The sequence below is a fragment of the Podarcis muralis genome, chromosome 2 (assembly GCF_964188315.1).
Source record: "Podarcis muralis chromosome 2, rPodMur119.hap1.1, whole genome shotgun sequence".
Classification (NCBI taxonomy): Eukaryota; Metazoa; Chordata; class Lepidosauria; order Squamata; family Lacertidae; genus Podarcis; species Podarcis muralis.
The window spans coordinates 76,048,274-76,069,598 of NC_135656.1; the positions used below are offsets into that span (position 1 = coordinate 76,048,274).

The 21,325-nt window shown below is 41.0% G+C and overlaps 1 protein-coding gene across 4 annotated transcripts in view; it reads left to right on the forward strand.

Annotated features, from left to right (window-relative positions):
- Window positions 1-21,325, forward strand: part of IARS1 (isoleucyl-tRNA synthetase 1) — a 102,903-nt gene that overhangs the window by 58,944 nt on the left and 22,634 nt on the right. For all 4 annotated transcript variants that reach the window (XM_028718859.2, XM_077924813.1, XM_028718857.2 and 1 more), the window contains exons 15-25: window positions 702-828; window positions 2,630-2,703; window positions 3,771-3,965; window positions 7,226-7,312; window positions 7,746-7,829; window positions 11,129-11,276; window positions 15,196-15,316; window positions 15,808-15,899; window positions 16,076-16,153; window positions 17,746-17,867; window positions 21,143-21,245. In XM_028718859.2, the coding sequence (XP_028574692.2) occupies window positions 702-828; window positions 2,630-2,703; window positions 3,771-3,965; window positions 7,226-7,312; window positions 7,746-7,829; window positions 11,129-11,276; window positions 15,196-15,316; window positions 15,808-15,899; window positions 16,076-16,153; window positions 17,746-17,867; window positions 21,143-21,245 (1,231 nt within the window). The remainder of the gene's footprint in view (window positions 1-701; window positions 829-2,629; window positions 2,704-3,770; window positions 3,966-7,225; window positions 7,313-7,745; window positions 7,830-11,128; window positions 11,277-15,195; window positions 15,317-15,807; window positions 15,900-16,075; window positions 16,154-17,745; window positions 17,868-21,142; window positions 21,246-21,325) is intronic.

A 21,325-nucleotide genomic window follows, 5' to 3' on the forward strand; every position in this document is an offset into this window, starting at 1 on the left:
GTTTGTTTCCTTTTTCTTAACACCGTTAATACAGTTGCGACTTGACTTCGAGGAGCAACTCATAGCACGCGGTGTGGTAGCCTTTTTTGAGGTTTTTGAAGACTTTGGTGATTTTTGAAGCTTTTCCAAAACTTTTCTGACACCGTGCTTCGCAAGACGAAAAAAATCGCAAGACGACAAAACTCGCGGAACGAATTAATTTCGTCTTGCGAGGCACCACTGTAGCAGCAACATGGTGTAAAGAACCTGAATCTCATATCTCTTCTGAAAGTGCATTGCAATTTGGTGAGCCAAAGGAGGCACATGAAACAATCCTCTCTGAAACACTAGATCAGTATAAACTTGTTTGCATCTAAAATTATTTTGAGTGTAGGTAATACCTTGGTTTCACATGTTATAGAAAAGCATGGTTTACTGCTACATGAGTGAGCCACAGTGACCTTCAGTCTCCTCTTTTCCATACATGAGGGGTGATCCAGAAATGTTTACTATTATAGCAAACCACAAAATTGGAAATTGGAGAAAAGTGTGTTGATTTCTGATCACTTTTGCGACCCTTTATTCATGACTAAATGAACCAGAGAAGTAAATAAAGTAAATGCTATCAAAGTTATAATATTCCAGCGTAGGGTGTCTACATATGCCTAACAAGTTCTCTTGATTTTGTTTATTGTAAGTGAGATTTTCTTTTTAAAACTTAGGGTTCCTGACTTTGTGAGAGAGAAGCGTTTTGGAAATTGGTTGAGAGAGGCACGTGACTGGGCAATTTCACGAAATCGATACTGGGGGACGCCAATCCCATTGTGGGTCAGTGACGATTTTGAAGAGGTGAGTAAAAATAATTTCAGTCAAGATTGCTACACTTTATTTTATTTACTCTGATTGTGCTTAGAGTGCAATTTTAGATCAGATTGACTAGAGAAAAGGTGTGATCCTCAGTGGCTTAAGGTTTCCATTGCCGTTTTGGGCAGATTACTATTTGACTGCTTAATGCTTTCGCTGCTTTCCCCTGCCACTGCTAAAATGGAGGCATTGCTGGATTTTACTACTATTCAGAATGGTGACATGTCTTAATGATGCTCAGTTAGCTAGGCACCACAAAACTTGCAAAAAGTATACTGTGAATGAACACAGTAGGTATAAGGCACTTCTCTGGGGTACATCTGTTTCTGGAATGCATGCGATCCTGCTGTCATGGTAATTCTGGGAGACAGTTTTACTTTCTAGATTGCTGGTGTGTCAAAAGCATTAAATGATTCTTCCATCAATATCTGTAGCTTGTTTTTTAAAAAGCATTTTTTCCATATTTAGAGTTGGCATACTTATTTAAAACTTGCTAGTTAAAACTTTTCCCATCTTTTTTCCATTTGCTATTGTCAAAAACAATCAATCTGCTGATGAAATCCAATGGACACCTTTTTAAAAGTTCTAACTAGGGAAGGAAAAGTTTTGTTTGATTTCAAACTGTTATTACTATTTTAATCTGCTGTTTTGGATAACAACAAAAACTATAATTAGGTCTCTTGTTGCGTTACTAAAACCTTAAGTAAAATCACAATTTGGTTTGAGGCCTTGCTCAGATGCCTAAGTTGCATTCAACTCCACCTAGTATAAGGAGTTGATTGGGAAAATTAAAATCCAAAAGGTTAAAGGGCTATTTAGTGGAGTCATTGGGGCGGGGGGCGGGGAAAGATAACCGCTTGGTGACAGTGGTGAAGTTAAGGAGAAAGTGTGTTGGTTTGGGTAGTTTGTTTGCCTCCATTTCTTCTTACAGTACATGCCATTGCCTATGCTATCACAAGGTTAGCACCTGTGATATTTACAAACACGTGGAATATGAAGTGATTCAGCTTTGCTAAAACCAATTTACAAATATTTCAAACAGCTGCTGGGCTTCATAGCAATCAATTAGTACAAAAGGTTTAGAAGTGTAGTATCAACTGACTTTTCCAGTTGCATGCTTCAGCTATGAACTATGTTCATTAACAAATCCTATTTGATATACAGTGGTACCTCTGGTTAAGAACTTAATTCGTTCTTGAGGTCCGTTCTTAACCTGAAACCGTTCTTAACGTGAGGTACCACTGGGACGCTGGTGGCGCTGTGGGTAAAGCCTCAGTGCCTAGGACTTGCTGATCGTCAGGTCGGCGGTTCGAATCCCCGCGGCGGGGTGCGCTCCCGTTGCTCGGTCCCAGCGCCTGCCAACCTATCAGTTCGAAAGTACCCCCGGGTGCAAGTAGATTAATAGGGACCGCTTACTAGTGGGAAGGTAAACGGTGTTTCCGTGTGCTGCGCTGGCTCGCCAGATGCAGCTTGTCACACTGGCCACATGACCCGGAAGTGTCTGCGGACAGCGCTGGCTCCCGGCCTATAGAGTGAGATGAGCGCACAACCCCAGAGTCTGTCAAGACTGGCCCGTACGGGCAGGGGTACCTTTACCTTTACCTTACCACTTTAGCTAATGGGGCCTCCCACTGCTGCCGCGCCGCCAGTGCATGATTTATGTTCTCATTCTGAGGTAAAGTTCTTAACCCGAGGTACTACTTCTGGTTTAGCGGAGTCTGTAACCCGAAGTGTCTGTTATCTGAGGTGTTTCTAACCCAAGGTACCGCTGTATTGGACTTAACAGGTGGTCTGTATTGGGTCTGTAGCAGAACTGGAAGAGCTGTCAGGAGTGAAAGTGACTGATCTCCACAGAGAAAGGTAAGTGATTGTAACAAAAGCAAGCCAGGGGCTGTTGTAGCTCAGAAATAGCTCTGCTCTCATTTGTGGATGTTGAATCCATTTCAGAAATGCATCCCTGATATTAGAGTCTAAAAACTGGTCGCTTGTCCAAACCAGAAAGGACTATCAGGCAATTCTCTGGAGATAGTCCTGCTGCTGTGCAACACCTTCAGTTATATAATATCATTTTTTGATACTTTCTCACCTTCTCAGTTTCCCCTAACTCCTCAATGAGAGCAAATCCATGAGTTTAATTTTCAACCTGGTGGGGTTGAAAATTAACCTAGCTTATGTCACTGTTTAGAGCAGGAATGGATAATTTGTGAATCTTTAAGATGTTTATTAATAGCCAGCATACCTAATAGACAAGGATGGTGAGTTACAGTACAACTGTATCTGGAGAACCACAGGTTTCCCACCACTGGCTTACTGAGTTCAGTCTGGTTCCCTGTGTGTACCCATACAAATAAGTTATGGGGTTTCTCCCAACCCTCTGTAGCTGCAGCTTAAGCAGAGATTGGCACAGGCTGGAGAGGCATCATTTTGGCCATTTATCTGTACATCCCCCACAAAAAACTCCTGTACTGTATAGTAACAGTTTATTAATGGAACCCCATAATATTTTGCTTTAACTGACAGATTTAGACTCTGGACTGAGGTGGATTGTATAAGGTTCTTCTGCAAAAGCATTTCTGACGTGGTTTGAAATGCAGTGTTTTATTGGGAAGCATAGGCTATTTCTAGCTGGTTATCTGCCAACTATCATTCTTTGGAAACTGACCTGGAGAGATATGTGAGACATTAGGGTAGCTTTCAGCAATTTGTATTCATTAGCAATAATTTAAGTATATTGTATTTGTGCTAAATTAGTGAAACCCTTTCAGTTCTGAATTATTTTGGAAAATCTATGCAAGCAACTTGAATATGTTAGATATAGAAGTTTGGGATTGGCATCTGTTTCTGTAATTGGGTTCCTTAAGACTAATTTCCAACTTGTAGAGTGGAAATTCAGTGTCTAAACTGTTGCTGGATTATTTTCCCTTTAGCGTTGATTATATAACCATCCCCTCGCGCTGCGGCAAAGGTGTATTACATCGTGTTTCAGAAGTGTTTGACTGCTGGTTTGAGAGTGGGAGCATGCCTTATGCCCAAGTCCATTACCCATTTGAGAACAAAAGAGAATTTGAAGATGCGTTTCCTGCTGACTTCATTGCTGAAGGCATTGACCAAACCAGAGGATGGTAATTCTTTGTTATTAGTTTGTACAGGGTTTTACAACTGCAGAGCACTGGGAAATCTGGATAACTTTAAAAGAGTACTTGAAATATAATTTGGCTCATGTTTGTATAGTGAGCACTGAACTAACAAAGTTTTATGGACAGAGATTTTTAAAGGAAGAAAGAAAGTAGTTGTTATTGAATGATTTTAATAACCTGTGAAATGTGTGTTGGGACCCACTAGTGGGTCGCAGCCTGATCCAAGGTGGGTTGCAAACAGGAGCACTGCTGCCATGCAGATAGATGGTAAAAGGTTAAGAAAAGGGTCCCTAAATTCATGTTTGGGTTGAAAGTGGTTCCTGGGTCTGAAAGGGTTGAAGATACCTCCACTAGCTGATTGAATAGGTAGGTGGCTACAGAAGACCCATGGCAAAAGGCAGCAATATGGAAATTAAAATTGCTTCACCTTTTACCTAACAAAAAAATCCAGAGAGCAAAGAACCTAACTAGCAATACTTGATGAAAGACTTGGCCATAGGAAACCTGGCTACAAAACTTGTGATAAGCGAATAACTTTTATGTATCATTTCCTGGCCAAGGCAAGCCTGAAGGTATTCTGTGGGATGTCGGGGCGGGGGGGACCAGCAAATGCTATCTACATAGTACCTTTTTCTTTACAAAATGAGACAAGTTGACCCATTCAGATATAGCCCAACAGAGAATTACATGGTGGTCTAACTCACTGTAATTCATGAACATTAGACAGAAAAGCTCAGAGAAATTTGCATTTGATTTTCAGGTAGCCTCAATTATCAAGGCAACTTTCAGGGCCACATCTGCTTAGTTTCAGCAGTAGAACTGCATTGTATGCTTTCATAACCTTACACCCCTATTTTAGCTGATAAAAACAGTAAGGAAGAGCTGGATTATTTCAGTTGTTGATTTCTCTCACTGAGGGTAAAGAGCTAGGTGTCATTTCTTTTACTTTTGGCTTTCCTTTTTCCAAAGATTGTATTTCGTTAGCTAGTTTGTTCTTAAATGTCTGGATCTGTGCCCCCAGCCCCCAGGACATCCCTGTCCATTGCTTGATTACCAGAGTAGTGAAACTCTGGCAGTGGCGGGCATCCCAAAAAGACACAGAAAAATCTTTAGCAGAGATTTACTAAAGCTTACAGCTTACAGTTCATTGCAAGATCACTAGCAAGGTACAACTTGGCTCCTGTTAGAGCAAAAATCCAGTTTCAGCATAAAAAGTACACCACACAAATATAAAATGAAAGCAAAGAATAGAAGTCAGTAGAAGAAATGAGAGCGAGAAACTGTACACTGACTAGCAAATATAACCTTCCCAGTGGCCTTGGCACTAAGGTAAGACTCAGCCTGTAAGCATGCAGCTGTGCTGTGAGAAGAATGGAAAATTACAGATGCGCTAGAATATTCTAGCATGTTCCGGCTTTTACTGGCAACTTCTGCACACACAAAACTTCACTCCATGATGTGGAGTTAACTTTCCAGTGATGTAGATAACTTCTTTTCGGAACTATTATACATGGGAAAACAAAATTTAAATTTCTAATGAGCCTTGTAATCCCAGTGCAATTCTGTTCCTTTACTGAGTATTATAATCAAGTCCCAAGTGAAAGATGAAGGTTTGTGTATGTATATATATATATATATTTTGGTGTCTTCGGGTGTCTTCCCGTGTAAAAGTTGGGGTGTCTAGGCGACGTTTCGACGAGGTCTCACTCGTCATCTTCAGGCTGGTGCTTTCGGCTTCTTGTTACTGGAACAGAGCAGGATCTCAGTGTTTGAGTTCCTATAAATACTGTTGAAGGTGTGGTGTATAGCCTCCAATGTTCTGGGCAGAGAGGAGGTTCCCAGGCTAGTGTGCCTTTTCTTCTTTTGTTCCTTAATTACTTGAGGGATATCTTGAGTGATTTCTTGAGTGATATCCTGAATCCCACTTAGGTGGGTCATTAGGTGTGGATTAGTTGCTCAAGCCTTTGTGTCTTGAACTCTTGAACTTTGTGAAGAGTTTTTCTGAGAGGATGGCTGTACTGCATTTGGTTGTGCTCTGGCTTGGCTTCGTGTATAGGGGCGAGTTGTGGTTTTGTGGCCTGTGCCAGCCAGATCTGTGTAGGGGTTGCGGGGGGGTGCAGCATCCGGAGGTGCCACCATGGTTTGGCTACTGGATGGTGTCTGTAATTTATCTGTGGAGAGGGTCTGGGTTTGGGTCTGGTGTGGTTGATTGGTGATGGCGTTCTGTGTGCCTCTGGATCTGGTGTCAGATTTTGTGGGGAGGGCTAATTTCCTCTTTCCTTTTGTGGCTGGCACAGGCCACAAAACCACAACTCGCCCCTATACACGAAGCCAAGCCAGAGCACAACCAAATGCAGTACAGCCATCCTCTCAGAAAAACTCTTCACAAAGTTCAAGAGTTCAAGACACAAAGGCTTGAGCAACTAATCCACACCTAATGACCCACCTAAGTGGGATTCAGGATATCACTCAAGAAATCACTCAAGATATCCCTCAAGTAATTAAGGAACAAAAGAAGAAAAGGCACACTAGCCTGGGAACCTCCTCTCTGCCCAGAACATTGGAGGCTATACACCACACCTTCAACAGTATTTATAGGAACTCAAACACTGAGATCCTGCTCTGTTCCAGTAACAAGAAGCCGAAAGCACCAGCCTGAAGATGACGAGTGAGACCTCGTCGAAACGTCGCCTAGACACCCCAACTTTTACACGGGAAGACACCCGAGGACACCAAAACCTGCATTCCTGTACCCGTGAAAATCTACGAAAGCATATATATATTTGTATATATATTTGTGTTCACAGGCTTACACACCTCTACCCTGAAGTGACTGTAGGACTGTGTTAAGCAACATTTACAAATGTGATGTACACACAATGCTACAAAGTCACATTATGAAAGGAAGGTTCTGCATCATTATGTCACTCAGTTTTCTTGAATGCAGGAATATTCCTTTTGACACTGTAGCTTTGGAAGGAGGACTGTTTTGTATGATAATGTAGTTTGTTACAAGATTAGATGCTAGCAATAGGGGGGAAATAATATGTGAAGATTTTCCAGAAGAGCTGCATAATAAAATGACACTTTTGGATAACTATCACCATGTATTTCTTATTAATATCCCTGGGGTTTGAAATCTGCTAAAAGGAGTCAATTAAAATTTGAAGGCATACAAGGGCTTGAAAGTGTGATATTTTAGCATTAACCTAGAATCAGCTGCTAACTATCAATTTGTTTTTCAGGTTTTACACATTACTCGTGTTGTCCACAGCTCTTTTTGGGAAGCCCCCTTTCAAGAATGTAATTGTAAATGGCCTAGTTCTTGCCAGGCAAGTAATATTGTTAATATCTTGCTCTTTCCTGAGGTTCTGCTTGAAATGTAGTTCTAAGCTGCAGATATTTCTGTGCAATCCTTCATTGAATAACCAACCTTAGCTGAATGACAATTACTTTACACTGAAAGCCCAATCCCTTCCAAAATGATACAAGTTTATATATTGTTGGGAGTGGGTAGAATAAAGTAAAAAAGCTCATTATCACCCAAGACATAAATATGGCTAGAAAGAACTATGGTCGTTTCTCCACCAGTTCCATTGTTCTTCACTTTGCTGTTGTGAAAGTAAATATAATCTGCTCTTGAGGGGACTGGCACTTTCTATCATAAAAATGGTAGACTGATTTCCCAAGAGTATTTGTATTAATTTTGAGAACTTTATCAGCAATGCATACTTTGTCATAGCTTCCATCTTTAATCTTTTCTAGTGATGGGCAAAAGATGAGCAAAAGGAAGAAGAATTACCCGGATCCAGCAAACATTGTAAATTCTTATGGGGCTGATGCTCTAAGGTAGGATCCTGCTATTGTCCGTCCCCCGTCCCCGGTTTCTATTAATGTTTGTGGGTCCTCTGCTTAGGTATAGCCAGTCAAAATTTGGCTTTTGCTCCTTGCTTTGGCTGGTGCAGCTACTGCTGTTCATGCAGTAGCAATGTGTGTGTGTGTGCTTCTTCTCAGAACTTTGTACAAGAAGGTAGATAACCGCAGAACAAGTGTATACATCTTGAACAAAAATATTTTTATAATATGCATAAAGGGGGAGGGAGTGCTGTGAGGCATCACAATGGAATGGTGAAGTTGTCCAGATTGTAAAAGCTTCCCAAAAGCATTTGGTTCACCACTGGTATAAGCAGAGTGCTAGACTGAATGAAGAATAATGGATTGTCCAGTACTGCCAATGAAGTACAAGGCAGGCCTCGCATCACTGCCAGCTCCTTTTAATTTCCACATTGAAATATCTGTGTGAATGTGTGGATGCGTGCAAAATCATCTTAAAAATACTGAAAAACATTAGAGCAAGGACAATTGGGTTGGTGGTGTGAGACATTAGGCTTACCAGCATGTTGTGTCTCCGGGGCACCTGATTATACACGTGTGGGTGTCGTCTTGTGCATAGTCCTTAAGCCTGGGGATTGTATTGTAAGTGCCAAATTGATTGCACAGCTTAGGTGTCTCTGTGGGAATTTTCAGTCGTAGGCTGTATATCCCATCTCTAGGCTTTCCAGTTCTACACAGCATTATATGGTTAATTTTTTCCAGAAGTTGGTAGGCTCTAAACCAAATATATAGCTGATTGTATTCTGGAAGCCTTGAAGAACTTGAGCACTTTTTGGTGTGTATATGGTTTGAATTATTAGCTGTATTTGTTCACTTTAAAGAACATAGTCTTTCTAAAATATATTTCTGGCAAGATAAAATATTGTATGTCAGACTTCAGTAGATTTTATTTTCTTTACCTAAATGAAAATCCCCAGCTCTCAAGAGCATTCATTGCTGTCTTCATTTTTCCAGCAAGATAAATCTGTTTTTGCTTTCTGCCTGCCTGATATGTGTACACTAAAGTCTTATTTATACATACTCCCACACACAATGCAAAGTAGTGCTTGCTAGGTTCATTTAAGGAGAGAGCTCCAGTTCAGATGTCTGAACTTATTTGAAGTGCTTGATGTCAAGCGCTTGTGTTCTGTTTATAGAATAAACTACTTCTGACTTTCTCGTGGGTTCTTTCTTTTTTACTGAGCTAATTTAGCTTCTGTGGAAGAAGTTTTTCCCTTCCTCCATATGCAAATTTTGATTCAGTACTGCAGAAATATCCTCTGCTGCTTACTGATAAATGTGGTCTTTTTGAACAGCTGCACATTTAAACTGCTTAAGGAAGTGAAGAACTCTAAATGAGAGTAACAAGTACTGAGTGAGTTTATTAGTGGCCTTCTTTTGTCTTTTGGCTCCTTGGCTAAAACTTTGCCTATTAGGGATGAGTAATCTGTGGTTCTCCAGGTGACATTGAACTACAGTTCCCATCAGCCCATCCATTGGGTGGGCCACCTGAGACTGAGTAGAGTGGGAGTTCAACAGCATCTGAGGGTAACAGATAGGTTGGTGAAGAGCAACCATTTAATACTCAATATTTTAAGAGTTTGGGATTGTTTTAAAAGGCTATTTAACTCAAGCCTTTCCCCATTCGATTCTGTGCTTTACAACTAAAGTATGGATACAGTTAATGGTTTTGAAATTTGGAAAACTGGCCATCTCCATTGGATTTAATGATTGGTATACTCTGGGACGCAGGTGGCGCTGTGGGTTAAAGCCTCAGTGCCTAGGACTTGCTGATCGAAAGGTCGGCGGTTCGAATCCCTGCGGCGGGGTGCGCTCCCGCTGCTCGGTCCCAGCGCCTGCCAACCTAGCAGTTCGAAAGCACCCCCGGGTGCAAGTAGATAAATAGGGACCGCTTACCAGCGGGAAGGTAAACGGCGTTTCCGTGTGCTGCGCTGGCTCACCAGATGCAGCTTTGTCACGCTGGCCACGTGACCCGGAAGTGTCTGCGGACAGCGCTGGCTCCCGGCCTATAGAGTGAGATGAGCGCACAACCCTAGAGTCTGGCAAGACTGGCCCGTACGGGCAGGGGTACCTTTACCTTATACTCTGAGATCAAAACAAAATTGAATGGGGGAAATCTCTCTTCGTTTGAATATTTTCTAGTTTGATATTTTTGGAGGATTATCTCAGTGTTGGAAAAATGAAATTTGCACATTAGCGGATATATACTTTCAAAAATATATATAGCTGAAGTGTGACATGGAATCAGAACATGACAAAGAGTAGAAGGTTAGATGAACTCAGGACATAGGTAAAAATATTCCAGTGGATGTCTGGGAAGAATTGTGGAACAGTCTCTTGAAGCCCACTCTCTTGGAATACAGCTGCATGGGGGAAAACAACATTATAAAAATGTGTAGATGGTAAACAAAATAAGCAGCTACATGTTCAAAATCTCAGGGCAGAAAATGACAACTTTCATTACATGTGATAGGAAAATTAAGAAACAGCCTTGGCTTTGCTCAGTGTGGTGCAAGAGCAAAATGGAGCAAAATGCCTGCAAACTCCTCTCAAAAGAACTGCACACTTATAGCCCTGGCAAGCCATAGTTTGGCTTACCATGTCATTTAAACTAGGCCACTAACTACAAACCCTGTATCCCTGTTGTAGGTAGTTTTAACCATATTCTTTAGCTTTGGCTGCAATCTTATGCATGCTTTCCTGGGAATTAGCCCAGTGGGACTTCTATCCAACTATACATACATAGGGTTGCATTGTTAAAATACCAAGGCTCTTGTACATTATGCAGGAAAAAAATCAGTTTGTCCAAAAGCCATCTTGTCATATGGAAATGTGAAATGATGGGTGATGGTAATTTGAGCACAGTTCTTTAGAAATGTTTGCTTTCTGAAGATCTATTCAGCAGCCTAATAGAGTAAGAAGAAAGACAGAAAATATCCAGCTAAATTGGACTAATGCAAGAAATGGAAATGCGTTTTTATGTAGTTGTAGAATTTTGGGGGTGGGGTGGGGGTTACACCTCTGCTAATACTGCCAATTAGAATTGCCATTTCAGCAGTGTGAGTTGTATCTTAGCAACATCTACAGATTTCCTGGCACTGAACAAAGTATTAGGACTTTAATGTTATTTTGGGTCCTGGGTGGAGGATTGTTGAAATTTTAATTTGTGTGTATTAAAAAGGGATCTGGTGTGTTTTCTTTAAAGCCATGTCTGAATTTTCATTACTCTGCTCTGTTTGTGTGTGCTGCTGTAGGCTGTACCTTATCAATTCTCCTGTTGTGAGAGCCGAAAACTTGAGATTTAAAGAAGAAGGTGTGAGAGATGTACTGAAGGATGTCTTCTTGCCATGGTACAATGCATATCGCTTTCTCATTCAGAACGTTGTCATTCTGCAACTTAAGGTACAAAGCTTTGCACTGTCTAGGAAAGTTGTTTCTCTGGTCATTACTGTATTTTGCTTATCAATATGGGATCTCTAGACACACGGCATGCTGCCAACGTATGTAGTTATTCTTCATGATATCTGTCCTGCTCATCTGATCAAATGGGCTCTCAAGATGGCTCAGGCAACATGTGTTGGTGCAGTTGGTTTTGGTTGCAGTTTATCATTCTTGCATTTTGTTGGAGCCAGAAATGTAGTGCTTATAGTGTCAGACCATCACTGGGAAGACCCACTTTCAAATTCCTACTCTGCCATGAAGATAATGTGCTGACCTTGAGTTAGTCGCTATCATTTTTAATGCCATCATCTATTTTATTTTAAATGTAATGGGGGAAACATTTTTTTTTGGGGGGGGGGGGAGCATCGGCCTTTCACACAGAAGCTTCAATACTTGGCATCTCCAGGTAGGGCTGCGAATGTCACCTGTCTGAAAATTTAGAGAACCATTTCCAGTCAATGTAGATACTCAATTCTGACCTAAATAGACTAATGCTCTGATTTGGTATAAGGAAGCTTCCTGCTTTTCTGTGAAACTGAACTGTCTCTCAGCCTAACCTAACTTACATGATTTTTTGGGAGGACAAATGTGAGCAGAGGTTCAGGAAGAGTTGTTTATACCATCCTGAGCTTCTTAGAAGGTGAGGTTAAAAGTTTAAAAATGTTAAAAATTGAGGGGGGGGGGGAGGGAAACTCAAACTCAAGTAGCCCGAGTCAGTATTAATTATGCAGTTTGAGAGTGTAGTTGCAGACAAAAAATTACAGGCTGCAATTTATGCCCACTTACCCCGGCATTATTCTAAGAATCTGATTTGGAGTTCACTTGTGTTGGGGAGTGGTTCAGTTTATTGGTGCACCAGTGGCTTCTGAAATGCTAATTTACAAGAGTAATATTAACTAAAGTTAAAAAATTCTGATGCCAGAAATTTCTGATTTGATGGCACTGTATCTCTCTGTATGTCTTACACTTTTTATGAAGACCAGTTTAGATTCCTAATACTTGCAAAAACTGCTAGTTTAATGGCATCCATTTCTATTCTAGGTTGGGGGACAGTGCTCTGAGGAAAGCAGAATGGGAATGGAAAGGAATATTTGATAAACATTTATTTCCTCTTCCCTGTTTCAAATGTGAAATGTTTAGGTTAAGAATGTGTATTCTTCATTTAACTTATGTTCCAAAGTCTATGGTCCTCATTGACTAGAAACATTTCATTTTATCCAGTGGGATTTAATAAATCCGTAATCCTCCTGTAATATATATTCTACATAAAAAGTGGTAAAAAAGGCAATACATTATTTAGGATTGTGTTTAATTTGTTGGATTCCAAGAATAGCAATATATCTCTTCTATACGTAATCATACATAAGATGAAATGATCTCTAGTCATTGATACCAGCTCATTTGAAGCGGTTCATAACTTTTACAAAGTACACTTGGCAACCTGAGGGAAGACTTCTGACTTGTCAGCGATACAAATTTCAAAACTCTTCTGGTCAGTCAGTACTTAAATCTTAATCTGTTCTCTCACCAACTGTTTCTAAATGGTTGCCTTTCAAATAATTTACTTGAAGAGAGAACACGGGTCCTTTGAAGATTGGTTCTTTGGTAAGGAAAGTCTCAACAGATACATTATCTTAGTGAATACACTATGTTTCCGATGGGAAATTGATAACTTGAAGAGCTTATAATTACTCACCTCTCATGATACATGAGCTTTTCAAACCACCATGGAGCCCTTGCTATTAGAAGCAATAAAGGCAGCAGACTTCAATAAATAGTAATGGAAATTGGTTTACATTTTTAGCAGTCACCTCTATAAGGAGAGCTTTGAAGCTGCATAATTAATCAGCTATTTCTGAGGGTCCCCAGACAATGTTCCTAATACTGTTCTTCAAACTGCCCTAATATTTTACATACTCTGAACTTAGTTTTGGTGCCACTGTATTGTTCTTGTGGTATTGAGTTCCTGGGAGATGTATTTGCTGTCATGGGCCCTGAGTGGGGAGGGCTGGTTGAGCCAACAGAGAGAAGAGGAGTTGCAGAAAGATGACCTAGGAAGGGATCTAGTGGGCTAGGAAGGTTTTTGCTCAGGTCAGGAGAACCCAAGGTAGAGGATACTAGAGAGCATTCTAGTGGTGGTGAGTTTCCGTCACCTTGTACCTGCAACTTGAGGCATTGGCTCCTTTTCCTGAGTTGTAGGAAGCTGGTTCTGGCTTGTCCACTTATCGTGCCACTAACTCTGCCTCTGAAGTTGCCAGAAACCACATATAGTGTTGCCTGTCCCAGGGAGGTTGCTGCCTCACCTGTCCCACGAGCCTCTTATGAGGCAGTGGTGCCCCCTCCATCGCCTAGACCATGGAGATGCCAGCACAAGCATGAACAGTTGGGGCAGGTTCAGCCTTCGCAGAGAAGTGCCAGGTTGCTTGCCCACTCTAAGGACTAGAACCCTTTGCTGCGCTAGGTTGTCCCCACCCCATTCCCTGGCATTTCAGTGGGGTATTGTTGTTGGATCCGTGTCTTTGCTTGGGTAGTTGTGGGCAGCACCTGCTGTGCCTTTGAACCACATTACCTCATTTTGTCCGTGCATCGCACTGATCGGAGCATTAAAGGCTTTGGTGGAAACCACAACCTGAGTTAAGAGTTCTTCATCAAATGGGAGCCAGGACATTTGCATAACTAAGTTGTGCTGGCAATTGCACAAATAAGAAGCTCTCCCCTCCCTTAAGTTATAGCAATGTGGCTCAACATTGTTCAAGGGTCTCTGTGTATATAGCATTAAGGTGAATAGTGCCATAAAGAGGGCTTTTGACCACTCCCTCATTTCATGCAAGGAGCAAGCAGTAAATCCTGGCAAATGTCTCTACATTGCATTTAACCTTTTAAGCTTGCTTTGAAATTACCGTCTGCTAAACTATTTATAAAATGTTATTATGTACCATAGTACTAAAGTGAAGTGCTTTGTTCCCTGCTAATGGGAGCAAAGTCCAAATGAGAGGTCCTCAAATGAGAACCCAGAAAGCAGCTATTTTTTGACTGAAGCGCTTTTCAAATTATCCTACCATATTAAAGCAATTGAAACTATTGCTATGTGATACACTTGCCAAGAAATTTGAACTGATGGTATCATCCTGAAAACTACTACCCTCTCAGTGCAGCAGGATAAGGTGAACAGGCTCTCGGAGTGGCATTCACCCCAGATGGCTTTTTCACAGAAAGAGAATAAATCTGCAAATAGCTGCTGTGTTTGCCTGCATGAGAACATGTCTAATGAATGAATAACATTTGCAACTGACTTCTTGAATGACCCATGAACAGCAGGAGTTCTCTTTTCAATTGACATTGTTGCACAATCAGAGGCATACTGGTTCAATACTGGTCTGTACTACTGTAGTACACCAACTGAAATTGGAAGAATTAGGGTGTGATCCTGCAGCTGACATAAGTGCAGCTCTGCTGGTGAAGAGGAAAACCTGATGGCAGGATGGCACTTACATCACCACGGTCCCTGGTAGGCATGTGGAAAGCTCAGCAGGCATGTTCAGCCCACTTGTTATGTTCTTCCAGATGTGTGAGCCAAGCAGAGTGTTCTGGGATGGTGAGGCTGTGGACTTGTAAGATCCTCAGTCACTACACTCCCCTGACATGCCCCTAAATAGATGCCAAAACTACATCACCCGCTGAGCTGGCTTAGTTAATATCTTCCTTTTGCAGTAAATAGGAGGGGAAGTGTGAGGAGAAAACAAGGGGAAAGAAATAGAAAAATTGCTCCTCAACCACCTATAATGTTGTTATGGTTACCCCAACCACAGATTCTTTCCCACCTTCACAACATATTACTCTGGCTCAAGCTAAATCTCTTTTTCCACCTCCATATTCATAGGAAGATGGAAAGGAATTCCTTTACAATGAGAATACAGTTAAAGAAAGCAACAATATCATGGATAAATGGATTCTTTCCTTTGCACAATCACTCATTCAGTTCTTCAAAGCAGAAATGGCAGGTGCGTATGCTTCCTCAAATTTCAGGATTCTAATTACATTCATGTTGGTGCTGCAAGATTATACAGTAGAAATATACTGATTTCTGTATCCGTGGTTTTATTTACTTTTTTTTGTGTGGGTTGTTTGATGTGGATTCATTGAAATTACTGGGCCCTAGTTAGTTATATCTATTCATTTCAGTGCATCTACTTAGAGTAGGACTAACTTTGGATACAACCCAATGTTTGTTTACAGATTTGAACATTTTTGCTCTCTTAATATGAGTTTGAAACTAGGGTTTGAAAAGGGGTTTCTTAACTATGGATAACATGAATAAGGGACTCATAGTCAAATCCATTCTTTCTTTATAGTGATACATTTTTAATGTTGTTAAGGTATTGTCACAGGCTCCAGGTGGTCCTTATATCTTCAAGATTTTGATAAGAAAAAGAGACTGAAGCCAAAAGGTTAATGGGACATTACAGCTTGCTATTTCCCCCCTCATTTTCAGCCTACAGACTGTACACGGTAGTTCCTCGTCTCGTTAAGTTTGTAGACATTCTTACCAACTGGTATGTCAGAATGAATCGCAGGAGGTTAAAGGTATGTGACTTCTGTTTCCAGGGTGTATACATGAGAGGTGGAAGTAGTTTGCTCCTGAGTTAATTCAGGTTCCCTTTAAAGCTGAGTACTTTCTTGATTTGTGCATTGAAGATCAATACCATTTTGTGTAATTATTGGTCTAATCTCTCCTACATCTATAACTACTTCTTGAGTAGGGTGAAAATGGAACAGATGACTGCATTATGGCCTTAGAAACCTTATTCAGCGTTCTTCACTCTATGTGCAGACTTATGGTAAGAATTAACTACTGTACAGTTATTCATCTGGGATGCGGGTGGCGCTGTGGTCTATACCACTGAGCCTCTTGGGCTTGCCAATTGGAAGGTCGGCAGTTTGAATCTGGGTGAGTTCCCGTTGCTCTGTCCCAGCTCCTGCCAACCTAGCAGTTTGAAAGCACATCAGTGCGAGTAGATAAATAGGTACTGCTGTGGCGGGAAGGTAAACATCGTTCCCATGTGCTCTGGCTTCCATCACGGTGTTCCGTTACAGCAGAAGTGGTGTAGTCATGCTGGCCACATGACCCATAAAGCTGTCTGTGGACCAACGCCGGCTCCCTCGGCCTGAAGCGAAATGAGCGCCGCACCCAGTGCTAGATTTACGTACAAGCTAAACAAGCTTTGTCACGCTGGCCACGTGACCCGGAAGTGTCTCCAGACAGCGCTGGCCCCCGGCCTCTTAAGTGAGATGGACGCACAACCCTAGAGTCTGTCAAGACTGGCCCGTACGGGCAGGGGTACCTTTACCTTTTAAACAAGCTATAGCTTAGGGTCACACTCTCTTGGGCCCCCCTAAAAAAATTAAAGGGGAAAAAACCTGGATGTACATTTCTAAAATATAAGATAAAAAACAAATAAAATAAAACCCACATACAGCAACAGTGTTTTGTGTTGTGTAGACTCCTATGATGTAAGTAATGGGCCCCCGCCTGCTAGCCTGCTCCCTAAAATATCACATATAAAGGGCCCCATTACCTTCAGTAGCTTAGGGCCTCATCAAACCTAAATCTGGCCCTGACCGCACCCCATTGTTGCCTTTGACCAGACTTAACCGTCCAGGAGTCATTTACCTTTTACCTTACCTTACAATCATCTTACAGATTTAGGTACAGAAGTGTTGCTTTTTGATATAGCCCCATGAAGCTCATGGCACTCAGCTTGTAACACAGAGAGGGTTCTTGCTAGGGCTGCATGTGCAGGAGCACATAATGTGGGACTGGCGCAGAATCCAGCTCTCTGACAGTCTCTGATTTAATTAAGGGAAGGAGAGTGGGGGCAAGTTTCTTTAGTCAGGAAGAAATGCCTGGACGTGTCTGGACTGTGCCTGGTGAAATCTCAGTAGTCAGAAGGCAGATGAGCTATTCTCTTTGTTGAATACCTATCTGTAAAGAGGCCAGGTAAGAAGTACAGCCATCAGATGGTATTAGACCTTGTAATTAGGTTATTTTAATTAGCCAGAGGAAGTTGTTCAACTGGAAACAGTTTCCTGATTGAACTCTGCAGCTGGTACATTTTGGACAGGGAACTGTGCATGAAAACTTGCATTATCTTTGGCTATATCCAACAGAATTCTATTCTTTGCATACAACAAAACTTCCTGTTCTCTCTAGCCCTCTGCATACTCTTAAGACTAGCTCTGAAGAGTTGGAGGATCCTCCAGAGCAGATTTGCAGTGGCGTATGGGAGGGGAGGAAATGGAAGTCTTCTTGTATAAGTGAAACTCTGCTTGTGCAGTGTTGGGTACAACCTATGAGTTTTAGCAATTTATAATTCATTTGTAATTACTTCAAAATATAGAATAGCCAAATAATGAAAAAATGTCATTCCAGGCACCTTATACTCCATTTATCACTGAACTGATGTACCAGAATTTGAAGACTCTTATTGATCCTGCCTGCATTCAGGAGAAGAACACAGATAGCATTCACTACCTCATGGTTCCTCAAGTTCGGTGAGCAATTCAGTCAATTGTAGTGGATGTCCAAGTTTAAGGTTTTATGGGTCAAAGCCAGCACTTTTAATTGGACTCTGAAACTAATTGGCAGCCAGTGCAGTCAGGTCAGGATCGGTGTAGTAAGCTCAAACTGTCTTGTCCCAGTGAGTAACCTGGCTGGCAAATTGTGCACTAGCTGTAGTTTCCGAACCGTCTTCCGAGGCAGCCCTTTCTTTTATGCTTTACCTATAAGGCATTTACCTATAATGTTTTACCTATAAGTTCTTAAAACATGTTTTTCCAAACCCAGTTGTAAAACTGCCGTAGAATCTGCAACTTTATTAAATACCCATACCTGCTGCTGAATTTTAGACTGAAGAGGCTGGTCATTCTATATTGTGGTTCCATAAAAACCCAGTTCTGATAAATTCTGGAAAGGAGTAGATGAAAACATTTTACAAGGTGTAAGCCACAGTCAGGGGAAAGGTTTTAGTGATCAATACTATTGAAGGAAGCTGATCTGTTTTGCTTTGCTTTTGTTTGAGGAAGAAAATGTGTTTATATATTGGTTTTTGGATGTTCTGACCATGTTGCAGTTTGAAGTTTAGCAGAAGCCCCAACATTTGTTTTCTGGATATGGTTGGCAAATAGGTTTGGATATGGTTTGAATATTTCTTGTTTTCACCTGGGGAACTGTTTTTGGTACCTCATTCAATTGCATTGTCATTAAGCAAGAGAACTAAAATCATTTTCTCTTGTGATACAATCCAAACAGTTTAGAGGTATATGAGTTAAATCTCTTCTATCAAAGCTGTGGATTTTACAGGGTATAAATGTTCTTTTGTTTGTAGCACAGAAGGTACATTGTCATTACAAATGCCCTTGAACTAGTATTTTGAAAGGCACATTAGAAAGATGTTCAGTTATTTATAGGAATCTAACTTAATTTTTTTTAGTCCCAGGTGCCACCTTGTTCTGTCCAATTAATGATACCAAAGATAAATGTGATTTGTGAATGTAAATTACATTAAAAAATACTGCAAATTTGCTTTGTTGGAGAGTTTATTTGTTTTTAATAGCCAGTCTCTAGTGAAGCACTTTTTCCACTTCCCAAAAAAGTTTATCATTTCTACTGTCTCCATTGTTGAAATGAGAATGTGTCAGGTTTCCTGAATTCTCTTACAAACTAGCTGTTCAGTATTTGCTTGATGTGTGTACTGAGGGAATTTCAGCGTGTTTAAGGCTTTAAGGTTAAATAATATAAAAACTATTAAAATATATTTTTTAGTATAAAACAATAAGATGACGGACCCAACATAAACATGAGCATTAGTTAAGGCAAAGTTAATGCATTAAAGCAGCACTAGAATCTGTAGCATTTATCTTTCCACCCAGTGCCTAAAAGAGTGGACCTTAGGTACGTGGTCCAGGGGTTGAAGGTCCAATCAATGGCCCATTTATCTGCCTTCAGCAGAGAATCTCCTCAGATGGTCTCAAGGAATGAGCAGGTTCTAGGTCCATATTTTAGTAACCTTACACCAGGGGTAGGGAATGTTGGACCCTAGGGCTGAATATGGCCATCTAGGCCTCTCTGTCTAGCTCTCAGTACTGTTCATAGGCCACACCACCCTCCCCATCAGCAGGTACGACTCCATACCTTCCTCATGTCTGGAATGTGTTCTTGAACTTTGAATTGTGGCTCCTGTCCAGCTGTGTGGAATTTTGAATAGCAAGCAAGTCCCATTTTCATACTTCCAAACTTTTTCTTTAAGGCTCGTCCATAATTTGTTTCTTTTGTGTGTGTAAGTCACCGTTCCAGTCTGCTTCTCATCTTCATTTTTGGATAGTTTTATTTGCTAGACAGATCAATAATTTTCTAATTTAAGTTATGGTTAATGAATGGAATAAGAGGCATTGGACCCTCTCATAAATATGATGGATTTTTTCCTGTATTGTGTGGCTGAGTGACCAATAAAAGCATTGATTGCCAATGAAAGGCTATTCATATTTCAGTGGTCAGGCTTAACCTCCAGAATTTTTACTGGTTGCAATTCCTTTTAATATTTAGCAACTTACTTACTAGAATATTACTTATTTACCCTCCATGTGACATAACGTTCTTTGAAATAAGTAAAAAATAATAATTGAAATGCAAAATAAAACATAAAACCATTAAAAAGCGGGGGAAGGAGATGCTACATAAATAACACAAACCATAACTTGCCACACACTGAAAATCCAAACAGATTAAAAAGGAAAACACAGTCCCAAGGCCCAGATTTTACCAATTTCAAAGGCAATCTACCCTGGACAGGCTATTCCATAACTGGAGTGCCTGTGATAAAAGGGCCCTCTTCCTGATGACTGCTCACCTTTCTTCATTTTATGGGGCCACTCTGAGCAGGACTGCCAAAGAAGATCAAGCTTTGGGTAGATACATATGGGAGGAGGTGGTACCAATCTGTCTAGGGATTTAAAAATTAAAATTCGCATACACTTGGGAGCCCAGTGCAGCTGATAAAACCCTCTTGTAATATGGCCCAGTCCTGGCTTGCAACCCTGTTCTGCACTAGCTGCTGTTTCTGAACTGCTTTTAACAAGAGTATCAGAAGCAAACTGGCAATAAAGTGATAAAACAACCATTAAGCTATGTCTTAAAAGCTTGACATAATGAAAAAAATATTCACTTAGCACCTAAAAGCTAATAAAGTAGAAGCTGCTGGCACAGTAGGGCAGAACCTTCCGCCTGACACCGACAGCATTGCTGCTTACCAGAGTGGGGGCAGGGCAGCAGTGTAGGTGCCCTGGCAGGATCACTGGATTGGCACAGCTGCTGTGTTGGCAGAGCTCTAATCTCAGCACTGCTCACACTGTCCTGGTAAGTGGCAGCAATTACATTTTCAGGAGGGCAGCTCTGTGGCATCACCCCACCCCACCAGCTACTCCTAGTTTGTCCTAATAATTTAATGGAATATGTTAGGCAGAAAGAGAATGTGACTTGCTCTAGTTTACTCCATAAGTTTCACGGCTGAGCAGGAAGATTCGAACCCAGCCTCCATAGTCCCAAGTCCATCACTCTATCCACCATGGTGCACTGACTCTCAAATTGGCATTTGTGTTCGGTGCAATCTTTAAGATGGTCAAAAATGCTGTTTCTGGCAATTCTGCCGTACAAGAGGGTCCCAGCAAAGGGCTTTTTCTTTTCAGCCAGGTTTTAAAGGTAGGTTATTATTTTTAAAGGGGTTAGCTTCATATGCAAAACAAGTTTTCATTTTTCCTCCTTTTGAATCTAGAGAGGATCTGATTGACAAAAATATAGAAAGTGCCGTTTCCCGAATGCAATCTGTTGTTGAGCTTGGACGGGTAATCAGAGACAGGAAAACCATTCCAGTAAAGGTAAGATGTTTTTTAATTTCTCTTACATCAATATCCCATAAGCACTTATTGGTTGTGACAGAGAAATGCATCGGTAAATC